Raw genomic sequence first — 13201 nt, forward strand, 5'->3', positions numbered from 1 at the left:
TTTTCATTGAGAATTCTTTTATTTCAATGGTCTTTATTTCATCTTGATCTAAAAATTTAATGATTCCATATAAAGTTTTAAGAATGGAATCTAGAATTTAAGAAGGCCTTTCTTAACAATTTTGGAAAATTAAATCTTTAGATTTTACGGTGACAATTTCCGCAGGAATGTGATATATGGCATAAGTCTCCTCTAATCCAAAGTGCTCAAGAATTTTGTGTTTCTACAGTGTATAAAATCTGCAGGTAAATACTTTTTTGTCCTCATGAGACCCACCCCCCCCCCCCAAAAAAAAAAAATAATAATAAAATAAAATAAGGATCATATAGATTTTACGAAATTGAATCCATCTTGAAATGCATTTGTCACATCTCTGGTTCAGTACTATAAAACAGTCAGTTTGAAAGACGTTTTGTTATTCTTAGACAGCACTTCAAATTTGGCTCACAAATTTTTGGTTTGTCAAAATTGAATGCAGTTTTGTGGTTCTTGACTTAAGATGACTTACATGAAGCTAACCCTTTTTGTAATGATTATTGACTTAATATGACTTACTTGAAGCTAATCCTCTTTGTATATCATTAAGGCCAACACTGGTTTTTATCCCTTTCTCTTCCTCCAGGGTTAGTGGCTTGATATCTTCAGGGGGAGGTAACTCATATGCATATAAGGTTCCACCAAGAAGTGTCCTAACTTTCTGACCATCTTGAGGTAATGTCTAAAAAACAAATATATAAGAAGATTTTTATTAATGGAATGTATAGAAAGAATAAAACTAAAACCAACTGTGATTCCAACATGCTCCACTTCCTAGAAACCATATAGGAAACCACAATGGCATAATGTGAAAAAGAATGTGAGATATTATCATTTAATTCCATTTAGAGGTTTGAGAGGAGTTAGAAATTAGAACAGATGTATGGACATACAAACAGACAACATGATCACTATATACCTCCAACTATTAAAGCAGGAGAATAAAAATAAAAGTAGCGAAGTGTTCTATAATACTGTAGTGGAACAATTGCTTTTCTCAAGTCCTGAGGAGAAGAAAGGTCTGAAGTTCTAGGGTTCAAAATCTGTGCGACTCCTGTTATGGTGGCATGAGACCAAAAGACTCCAAACAAGTATTAATCTTATCTTGGATTATCTACTCTTTTAAGGAGACTGAAATAAGAAATAACAAGAAGTCAATTGAATGATTGTTGATAACTTGTGCTGAATGTTTCTAAAAATGAGGGGATTCCTACACATCCTGGCCAACATTTTTCTTGAGGGTGGGCAGTGAGGGGTTAAACTTATAATTATATATATAATCAGATGTAAGGCAAGTCTTGATTAGATCAGATAAACTGTGTACTGTTAAAACCTCTCAATAAAACAATGTATTTCCACTTTATCTGGTCTTCTCTTTTTACCATGACCACAAACTTAAGCAAGCTTAATTTTACACCTATGATATAATTGGGAAATCTTTTAATAAAATGTTAGACAATTGTGCTTTTTAGAAAAGTGACCCTAGATTTCAAATTGTTTTTTTTCCCTTTTTTGTGCACTTCAATAATACTATATAATTGTATGTATTAAAGTTTGTGAAAACTGATATGCCCTTTAAGAAATCCTGTCAGCCCCATCTGACATTAACAAGATATATCCAGAAAAAATAATGGAGGACTGATAGAACCAACCTTTCATGAACTCATTGAATCAGAGGGAATCTGGTCTTCAATCCTACATTCTGATCCTTAAGAATTATAGGTTTTTCATAAACTTGTTTCCCCCACTGCCTGTTTTACTGGGACTTCAATATTTGAACAAAATATGGACACAATTTGACAAATCATTTTTCTGATAGCATTTTGAAAATGAATGATATTGATTTCAATACAAATCAAGCTAGGCTTCTGAGTGATGATATAAATTACGAATGTTTTTTTTTTTTTTTTTTAAAACTTGTTACCCCCACTGCCTGCTTTACTGGGACTTCAATGACATTTGAATAAAATATGGACACAAATCATTTTCTTACAGCATTTTGAAAATGAATGATATTGATTAGAATACAAATCAAGCTAGTCTTCTGAGTGATTATTTAAATTAAATTCTGCTCTATATTATACAAAATTGTGTCCTATTTCATTACCGCTGAACACTCGTGTAATTTATTTAGACATATTTTGTTAAGTGGAAAAGCTTTGGTTTAAATTTAGAGGCAATCATCTGAAAAATGAGAAATTCCATGCCAGGTGTTATGACTGTAACACACTATAAATATCAGTAGTCTGCCGGGTTATGTAAATATCACCATTATCTGTCATCTAGTGATCATATCATATTAAAGGATATAGATAGTCAACTACAGATCTGACAACAAATAAACCTGGAGTATTTATTGATTTAAATAGAATGCTTTGATATTAAGTTCATTTACCAAAGAGTGATTAACACAGGGTATAACTCACAGGCAATGACCACCATACATCAATATACTTCCTTCAAGTCTCTCTGTAATATATGTGTTCTATCAAATATTCATTAACTATCCATCTGCAGCACAGTAAATAGTTAACAGTTGTCAAATTTAAACACAGAGAGTTGCAGCAAGTCTAGTTGGTCCACAGATACTGACCAAATAAAAAATAAATTAACACAGGGTAGGAGGAAATGTTACCAAAGGACAAATCTTAAAAACATTAGTTAGCATTTATATTTTAGTTCAAATTGGTTGTTACAGTTAAAACTTCAAGTATTCCAAAAAGTAATCAAATAGACATAGGGCATTTTGGCTAATTCCAATAAGTAACAGATATACAAGGGCACAACTTCTCAGAGGTTGAACAGTAGAGGCAAGTATCATGAGTATGAACACATCAAGCATGGTTGTGGTTAGATAAGAATTTAACCAGAATTGAAGTGCCCTTTTTAACCCCTGAATCCTAAGTGATTCATGTCACAAGCTACAAAATCAATCCAAGCCTTCATTCTTCATGTTCTTTTTGTGGTAAAGTCATGACATCTTATGGTACAATTTATGAGATCTGAAAATATAGTCTAAAAGTTTTTATCTGGACATTCAAAAATACTGCCTTCTGGCTCTAAAGACGACAACAATGGTCCTATGACTGCAAATTTTGACTATTTGGTTAATGTAAGCTTTTCAACATAAGCAAAGCAAAATACAAAGGTTTTTAGATGAAAAGACTGAAAACTTGAAAACTGAAATAATTCTGCATGTACTGCTAAAAATAAAAGGAAAAATGAGGGGCACTACACCCCTATATTTTTGGTCCAGCAGCTGTTTTTGCTGTTCTGACAAGTCTAAGAATCCAAAGATGATCATACTGACCCATCTACTACAAAACAAGTTGGGTTTAATCTGTAGAGCAGCACTACTCAAGAAATAATCCCTTAATGACATGTTATATTTATTTAGCAGTTACAATATGACATGAGACAATTCCTAGAAATTTACTCCATTTAACTGTCACAAGGTACTTCTAAAATCTTACTGTCTGTAAAATGATCCGTGACAGATCCATATTCAAGCCATAAAAATAGAAAAATATTCCAACAGAGGAAACCAAGATCAATTCATTAAACTACTGGGAAAGGTTAATAGGTTTTTAATCAATAAAATTAAGTTTATGTTCAAATCTCATTTTTGTATTTTTTATTGGATATATATATATATATATATATCGTTTAGTGTAAACTGAATTTTTTGTCATTTTGTCATTATTTTGAACATTATAATTCAATTTAAGAAACAAATCAAATTTGCAACTAAACGAAGGTAGATCGATCACAAAAACCACAAGAAGATGGCAGGATCATTTTTTGATTTACAGTATATATACATACATACATACTATCTTTGTATAGATTTGGTGTTGTTTTTACACCCAATACAAACATAATACATTAAACTCCAGTAAAAGTGTCCTTCAAGTCAAAAACACAGGATTAAAGAAGAATTAGAAAGCATCATGATTGTAATCATAACACCATATGGCTACAAATTTTAATGCTAACATTTTGACATTACCCAAGTCAACAGCACCATCAGTATGCATATAAATACATCCGTCCAACAAAACCCACATTTCTGCCATTAAAAACACACGTGTGATGTATAATAGACTCATATTCAATTATATATTATTCAAAGGAGTTGAATTTTATCTTGAAATAATTGTAAGTAAATATTACTGATTGTGTCAATTGTATCAATAGTTGTAATTATCATAGCTAATAATTTATACTTGCATGGAAATGGACAAAATGAATTCAAATAACTTTAATTAATTACTTTTCTATCTTTGTTAAAAAATTTCTTTTGTACACTCGAATGCCAACATCTTTTGATCTACGGACAATTTACCAGTAAAATTTTGTTTAGTGTTCCAGGAATAGGTGTCAGTGGTTATCACAACAAAGGTACATGCTTATCAAAACATTCATACTAATTAACAGATTGGTAAATTACTGGTGACTTATTTCAGTTCATATTTCAGATAGTTGTTAAAATCTTTTTGGCTGTTTCTTCTTAAGCATTTCTTCTCAAAATCAAACATGTACATGTATAGCACAATAGACTTTTGAATTATTTTGTAGTCCAATAACTGGAAGATATTTCAATCTATCATTCTACTTTATGTAGAAATACTAGTACTAGAACAGTTACTAAGTATGAGGTTTTTGTTCAGTTTAATAATATATTTGTAATTGCTACAAAATGTAGAAAATCTATTTTTGCTGTAAGTGGTTTAAGGACTTTACTCTTATTACCATAACTTGATATCACATGAAGCATAAAAAGTAGAAAATAAATATATTCATATCAATTAGTAAAAATGTTAGACTGATAAAGAATGAGAAATAAATCATTAATATAAAGTTCAGAGTTTGTTATAATGTTCATTGAAGTAAATTTCTGAATTTCTTTAATATTTTTGTATATGATTTATACATTTCTTAAAATAAAATTTTAAAAAATGCTAAAATTCTATTATATTTTTACAAATTTTTAATAATTCAGTTTTATTATATTCTTACATATTCTTAAAAATCTGTTGCTTTCCATATAAAAAAGTATAAAATGTTATCAACTTCACTAATTAACCTCAACAGTTAAATACTTGTAAAACATTTTAATTGTTCTAAAAACACCTGTTGTTATAATATAAACATCTACTGAAATATTTTTGTCGGCAAGGAATTGGTAACATACAAAATGTTAGCATTCGAGGAAGACACCCTACCTAGTGGTGTCTGTCAAGAAATACTGGATTATAAACCACAACATGATTTTTATACCCCCACTTTGAGTGATAGGAGTGTCTTTCCTTCCTTCCTTTACACAGAGGGTATCCATCTCTTATCCGTTATTCCTCCTATACCACTGAATGGAATTTAATAAAAATTTTGTAGAGTCTTTAAAAAAAATTTCAATTGTGCCTCTCCTTTTTTTTAGATTTTGAATAAAAAAATATGTTGAGGACAAAATATGCATGTTGTAAAATGGGGGAGTGGGGATATCAAGTTAGAGAGCATTCAGTTTTATCTCATCTGACTTGCCAATTAGTGCCAGCAGTTGATTATAACATACTCACTTAGAGATACTAAAGCATATTATAAGAAAAACAAATACTTTTTAGGTCATGATAGCATTTCTAATGAAATAAGCTCTAATTTGGTCTACCAAAGCATTATAAAAATGAAAATACAGACCAATCTACATGTACAAATGTCTTTTATATGTTACAGTCTCGGGGGTATTTCATCTAAACCTCTATCATATGACTAGTCAGACTACACATTCAAGACTTTTTCAATTGAAAATTTGTTTTATTCAATTTTTCCAGGCACAAAAACTTCAGACATATTTAAAGAATAGTGAAACAAATTGTTATATCAAACCAATATGAACCAGGTTATGTCAACCCATATAGCCCACACAACTATAGGACTACCTGCCATGCTATTACTTACCACCATCCTGATTAATACAACACATTCACTAAACTCAAGTACAGCTATAAACTCTTTGACAGCCAGAACAAGTACTGTTACATACATATTACCTACACACAACACAAGTATAGCATTAAATACTACCCTTCAAGATACCAACATTCGGCTCACATCACCTTCACTGAACTTCAGCACAAACAGGTCTTATACAGTTCCAAATAATATCACACTTACTACACCTGCTACTTTCTGGAATCTTGATATGATGCCATGCTTGTCCATAGACTGTATCTTTGAGCGTTATAGAAGAAATTCCTACTACGAGCTGCTGCATCTGTCTCTATTTCTGGGATTTATAGGGCTTATTGGAGGCATAGGAAATATAATTGTGATCATGGTGTTTGCAAGAAACCGTGTAAAGAAGCCTTCAACATATTTCATGCTGACTCTTGCTATTATAGATTTCATGGTCTGTGTTGTTGTGATTCCTGGAGTTATAGCTCGAGAATGGAAAATTAAATTCTACACAGATGTTCTGTGTAAGGGATTAGAGTTTATGAGATCATTAATGATCCCGGCATCTGCACTGATCTTAGTTGCCATAGCCTTTGATCGTTTCTTTCTAATTTGCATGAGCACGAAGGAAGTTATGACAAAATTTACTACAAAAATTGTAATATTTGTCATAATGGTAATTGGCATGTCATTGGGTGTTCCACCATCCTTATTTATGAGTGTGTATGTGAAAGATAATGATAAGATGCAGAACTATCAGATATGTTTGAAGAGTGATAAGTATATGGATGATATAGCACAATATCAGTACTGGTACTTTGTTACAGCTCTGTTCGGTATCATGACCTGCACCATTCTAGTACTTTATATACTGATTTTCAAGAAAGTTCTTCAGCAATCAAGAATGTGGAAAAACCGTCGACCCAAGATTTTTCCCCAGAGACGTAATACTGCAGGAACTTTTGAGGACATATCAGTCACTAGGAGGACATCAGCCAATGAAACTAAGGTTTTAGACATTTCAATATCATCAACCATAGTCAATCCATCTGTGAAAATGGAGACAAAAAATGACCCTTGTACTTCTGGAGTAAATAGTAAAACTCTGAAGGCAAGAAACTCAAAGCAAGCAATGACAGCAAGTTCCAGCAGTACAAATATCAAAACATTATCAGATATTCGTAAAAGATCCACCCACGTCAAAACCACTCGTATTCTATTTATAGTGACACTTGTCTACATTTTCTCATTCCTGCCAACATTTTTGGAGACAAATGAAGTGTTGGAACCCAACAGATATTTAACCCACGTGTACTTCGTAAATAATGCCGCAAATCCAATAATATATTCATTTATGAATGCTAAATTTCGTGAAGAAGCCAGGAGAATGTACTGTAAATGTATTAAATAAGACATGATTAGAAGTATCATATATTGATTTTCTTGTTTTTCAAGTCAGGAAAGTGACACAAGATACATTATTAATATGTGAAAGCTTAAACCCTACATGCTACTGAAGAAACAAAAATTCAAACACTTTCAATAACTTTTGTCAGCCCAGTTATCGTTACTTTCCAAAATGGTAAAATTTTGTTATGATACACATTTTTTATCGTTCTAATGCATTCTCCTTATTGTCATGACCTGAAATATGTATGACTAAAATGTCCACCATTTTAAGGAACTAAGGGTTGTCATGGTCCAAAATGTCTTTGGGTCAAATTATCCAGTAAGCTGATTATAATAAACATTTGGGTGCCATGTTTTGATGATCTCTATCTTGGAAAAAGCTTAGATTCAATTTATATTTAATCATCAAAGCTAGGGAATGTTTTCCCAGACTGGTGTAGCTCTCAATTACATTTACAAAGCATACAAAAATGGAACTGCCATGATGCTATTTTTTAAGCTCACGATTTTACATACACAAACCAGATATGGATGGTTTTTCTGCCCATAAGTATTCTGAACCCAGTTGATAATACAACCATTGGTACTCATTTTCGGAGTGTATAACTGATGAGACATTATAAACATGATCATCATTTCACAGCGTAAACAATGTATATTTGGCAGTCTGCCATAATCAAAGCAAGATTACCACATGTATAGAGTATGAAAATAAAATGTTGCAGCTACGAGACAAATGCAGTCAAAGGTTAAAATGCGATAAACAAAAAGAGCTTTCCTTTCCCTCATTCTCTCCTGTGAGACTTCTTTTAAGACAAATTAAAATAGTTTGCTATAAACTTTATAAGGTCTGATAGAACTTGAAAAAACTCCTCACTTCTAAGCCACACCACTTCAGTTATAAAAACATTCTTCACATTTCCCTTCAAAGAAAAACTTTATCACAGAAATTCAAGCAAATACAGTAGATTCTGCTTAAATGCATACCTATTTGCCAGTAAAAATTATGCAAATAACCGGGCTATTCTTATAATCAAAATTACGATTTAACCAGAAGTGTGAGTTCAGGTAAGATGACGATACTGTGGATCAACCAGGGATATCACTGTTCAACATTTCTGATCTGGTATTTAATTGTTATAGACCTTCACATTGTATTGTTCTTTTATCAATAAATAATAATATATATTGTGTTTGTCTTGTTTATTGACCTTCTTTACATCGTGTGTATTTATAGGTAAAACCATGTGTTTCTCATCTATAAATAGGCAAGTAATTTCCTGACCTTTCTATGAAAGAAAATCCCATATTTCATATTTCAGCCAGGATTCAGTGTAATATTCATCAATGTTTGCAGTTTCTGGGCTTTTGAAATGGTCTGTGCATTTTTATTCCTCTGTTCAATCACCACTGTACACTGATAGTTGTGTATTATATGTGTCATTGACCTCAATATATTCCTATGAAGTGTGGATAGTATGGGGCACCTTAGGGTAGTTGAATTTCATTAGACGTTGTACTGAATGAATGATGACTTTTAATTTTCGGTTGATATTTATGCCTAGTAACCCAAGCTCACTAAAAACTGTTCAGCTCATTAAAGAAAATTAAATTTACATTGATAATCATTTGTAGTCGGAAGAATTTAAATAGGGACAAAAAATACCCCAAGCCGAACCCCAAGCCGCATCACAAGGTGATGTTTGGCATGTCGTCAGAAGTCATTGTTGACCTAGGTGCTTGTTTATTTTAATGTAATTAAAAATCATTTAAATCCTCTTTTATGTCCATTATGTTTTTAATCCATTATTAACACCTCCTGATTGATGATAATATAGTTTTTACAACAATAAATATGATTGACATATTTATGACCCGAAGGCTTAAAACCTGTCTTTACCTGGATGAGGCAAAATTCTCTATGCAATAAACCGAAATGCACCTGCAAGGCCTATGCAAATAAGCGATTTTTTCCCTAATAGAATAATAGGAAATGGTTTTGTGCAGGAGAAAATTATGCTAATAACCGAAATATGCAATAAAGCGATATGTGATTAAGTGGAGTCGACTGTATATGTAAAAACACCAAAATACCATACATGTACCATAAAATAGCATGAATAGTTTCAAAATCTTGGAAAGTATCATGAAAATGTAATAATATCAAAACTCTTACCTTGACAATGGGACCATTAATTTCTACGAACAGGATTTGGTTATTGGGAATTCCTGTCAACACCTCTAGTTCCTTCTTCAATGTTTTGTATTTTTCATCCATGTTTAGCCGCAACCCGTACTTCACCGGCACTGAGCCCTCTATTCTTATCACTACAAAAAAACTCAAATTATGTAAGTAAGTTCACTGAGTGATATCCCTCTCCGAAATACCAAATGTATTGTATGATTAAATCAAGATGGTTGATTTAGGTTCAGTGTCCTATGGTAGATGTTTCATGCATTTCTGGATGAACACGGTCAACCAATCAAACAGACCCTGCTTTGTAACAGTCCAAATCATTGAACCAGATTTTTACTGTGCTAGCCCACACAAGTAACAACAACAGGAGTCAGAAACATTATTCAGGGATGATTTTACGTAGTCGTCAAACAAAGCGGTAATTGTTAAAATCGTATAAGTAAACAGTAAAAAAAAAAGAATCGTAACGGTAAATCAGGAATTATCAGAATTCCGCTAAAACGTGGAAAAAAATCATCCCAGATTATTCTGGCTGGGCCAACTTGTTGATACTCTATCTCCTATATGCTTCATGGAAAAGCAATAACTGCCAGTTTTGAAGTCTTTGGAATAATTCAGCTGAGGGTTAAGACCAGAACCTACTACAATCAACACAAGCACTCTACCCCAAGCCCATATATTACTGTAATTATATTCAATGTTAAATTTCCAGAATAAAAAAATGAAAGACACTGTTTCTCTCCTTTTTAATAACCTATGTTACAACAAACATTCAGTTTTTCATTTCAATTTAATTTTCAAAATATCCCTTAAAATGTTTATTATGTACACATTAACATCGTGAATTTTGTATATGTAGCATCAAACATTTTCTATCAAAAAGAAGAAGATTAATCTGCTGTAACAAAAAAAAATCATATTTAAGGGAACACATTTCCCTCAACTGATAGAAAATGCAAATGATTAGAGAAATTGTATTAACTAATAGACCTTCAAACGAAAGGAAACAAGAAATACTGTAAATAAACTACAAAAATAGATTATCTTCAAAAGAGTTTAAATCATGTTAAATCCACAAGTTGGAAAATTTCCCCTTGCAGATATCAGACAATAACTGTATTCTTTCATACACACTTACAAATGATGGGTAATGTTACAATATAATTCCAATAAATTCCATTACACCATATACAAACAGTTGCATTTACAAGATTTTAACATTTAAGTTGGATTATCTCCATTTGTCAGCATCAGCCAATATTTATCTTCCTTCATGCATATCTCTATATGACTTTAAAACTTTAACCAAAATCCATTCAGTCCGTCCATCAATTTGTACGAGTTGTACTTAACAGACAAAATATGGATGGAAGTAAACAGATAGACAGTCTGAGAATTTCCTATATAACCCATGAACTCAATATGCTGGGCACGTAACAATATGACCGTGATGACATAAATACCTACCAATTAATTCTAAATGTATGCAACTATCCATGGGTAAAGGTAGAGAAAGGTAGTTAAAGGGATCAAATCTGACACTGGTGTGTCCACATTCCTGACATCGGACCTGTGACTTCAGCTGACCATGAAACAAATCCACAACAATAGACTGATTTCTCACTAAATGGTTTTCCCAGGCCTGAAATTAGATCAAATTCAATTATTCTAATGTTAACAAATAAAGTCTCATAACCTGCAAAAATTAATACATGTAGGTACATGTCTCCAGTGCTGGTTAAATTCCAATAAGTCACTCTACCAGTTTACAGGAGGAGACAAAACAACTGCCATGAAGAAATGGACAATTCACTGTAATTTTACTGGATATATAGAGAAACCTTCATTTCAAAAAAGTTAGTTTGACCCACAAATCACAAACTCAAGTACCCAACGAAATGTCATTTTTCTCTAACCACAAAAATTGATACCAATGAAATCAAATGAAACCAGAGTATTTTTTATGGCATTTTGTCTTTTCATATTAAAAACAAACCTCTTGAGCGACAACATCATCTGGTCTACCATCACTGTCCTTTAATTCCACATAAGGCTTGTCATGGACTCTAAAAATAAATAAATAAATGTATGCAGTGAAATCTCAATGTTTATACTTGCTGATTAAACAGGTTCTCCAAAAAAGATACTGGAGGGTAATAGCCCTTGCAGTATTAGCAATGATAAGATGATTCTTAATTATGAAAGAACGATTTTTCAAGTGCTAATTATAGTGACTTTTGTAATTGTAAAAATAAATTCATTTAGAAAAAAAACTTATGCATATAATATGGTAATATCTACATAGTTCAAAAAATCATTTCGAGTCACTGGGTTGATGCCACTGCCAGAAAAACATCCACAAGGGTATTCACCAATCCAATAGTCAGACATTTTTTAACCAAATTGAACCAGATAATTTACCAAATATTGCAGTAACATAAAATTCAAAACCCTTAAATCTCTATGGCGTCATGCATCATTCATTGTATTGCACATGGTAGAACTTAGAAGCACTAAATTTGGCTACTTGTTGCTACAAAATTGAAGTCATCACTACAGAAGTTTTATGGTCGTCATCATGAACTCGTGGATCGTTATGGTGTATCCATCAGCACCATGAAAACTGATTTATTCAAAGGGTCATAGTTTTCCTTTCCTCGTTTGTCTACCCCGGATTTGACTTTTTATGAGCAACTCGGCCGGTGTTTCAAGAAAAGCAGAGGACGTTTACCCAACCGGTGCACCTGGTCCATGCTCCCAGTTTTTAGTAGAGTCTGAGTTGCTCATTTACTTTTGTTACTTTGTATGTATGATTTTAGTTACTTTATGTTCTTTGTTGTGTATGTCTGTTTTCCATGTCTGGTCTTTGTCCCTGGATTACATTCTTTTGATTACCACTATAACCTTGTTTCCCTTGATTACTCTTAAATACAATTTATTTTTTTCTATTTAAAGCTTCAAATGTATTTGGTTATAATGCTGCTTTATTTAGAGGTTACTCCTTATAACATGTGTACAGCATTCAGAAATATGCAGCATTTATATGAAAAGGTTATTTTAGTACAAGATAAATAAAATTTGTTTTCTGTTTTTCAGTACTGTAATAATACATTTCACTAAGATATATAAACCTCACAATCAGGTGGAGAGCAATACATCATTCAAATCTGTCAAGAATGTGGATGTCAATCATACAATACCAAAACAGAATTTAACATTGGTTAAAAATTGAAAATTAACAAGGTTCTTGTACATGTTGTAATGGAAGTAAATTGACAAGTACCTATTGAGATCTTCATGTAAACCATCTAACAGAAAACTAAGTAGTTCCTGTGAGTCATGCTGCTGGAAACCATTAAATCTAGGGGCATATTTCCCTATAGTCCACTATAAAAGATAAAATGTTTTACAGTTAACTTGGCATTACATTTCTCTGCAAGATACTGATCAATGGCGAATATTTTGAATACTGTAAACTGCGAAAGTTTCTCGCAATCTTTTTTTTATAGCAATTTCTGCAATAAATTTACTTTGAGTTTTTAATAGTTTCCAAAATCAGATTACAATGTTCTTCAAAGAAATATTTGCAACAGTTACATTACCGTG

At 32.1% G+C, this 13201-nt stretch overlaps 2 protein-coding genes across 2 annotated transcripts in view; one reads left to right on the plus strand and one right to left on the minus strand.

Moving 5' to 3' along the window:
• The window catches only part of LOC148607751 (ubiquitin carboxyl-terminal hydrolase 32-like), a 49594-nt gene that overhangs the window by 14135 nt on the left and 22258 nt on the right, over positions 1-13201 (minus strand). Inside the window, exons 21-25 of the mRNA XM_088543877.1 lie at positions 12879-12982; positions 11592-11661; positions 11063-11237; positions 9575-9726; positions 556-718 (exon numbers count right to left, since the gene is read on the minus strand). Coding sequence (XP_088400003.1) covers positions 556-718; positions 9575-9726; positions 11063-11237; positions 11592-11661; positions 12879-12982 — 664 coding nt within the window. The remainder of the gene's footprint in view (positions 1-555; positions 719-9574; positions 9727-11062; positions 11238-11591; positions 11662-12878; positions 12983-13201) is intronic.
• On the plus strand, positions 5924-8534 carry LOC148607752 (orexin receptor type 2-like). The gene has a single exon (XM_088546049.1). It carries the CDS (start codon positions 5924-5926, stop codon positions 7397-7399), a length of 1476 nt encoding a protein of 491 aa, XP_088402175.1. The 3' UTR covers positions 7400-8534.

Source organism: Perna viridis, chromosome 9 (genome assembly GCF_037379345.1).
Source record: "Perna viridis isolate PV_CMFRI_1.1 ecotype Kerala chromosome 9, ASM3737934v1, whole genome shotgun sequence".
Lineage (NCBI taxonomy): Eukaryota > Metazoa > Mollusca > Bivalvia > Mytilida > Mytilidae > Perna > Perna viridis.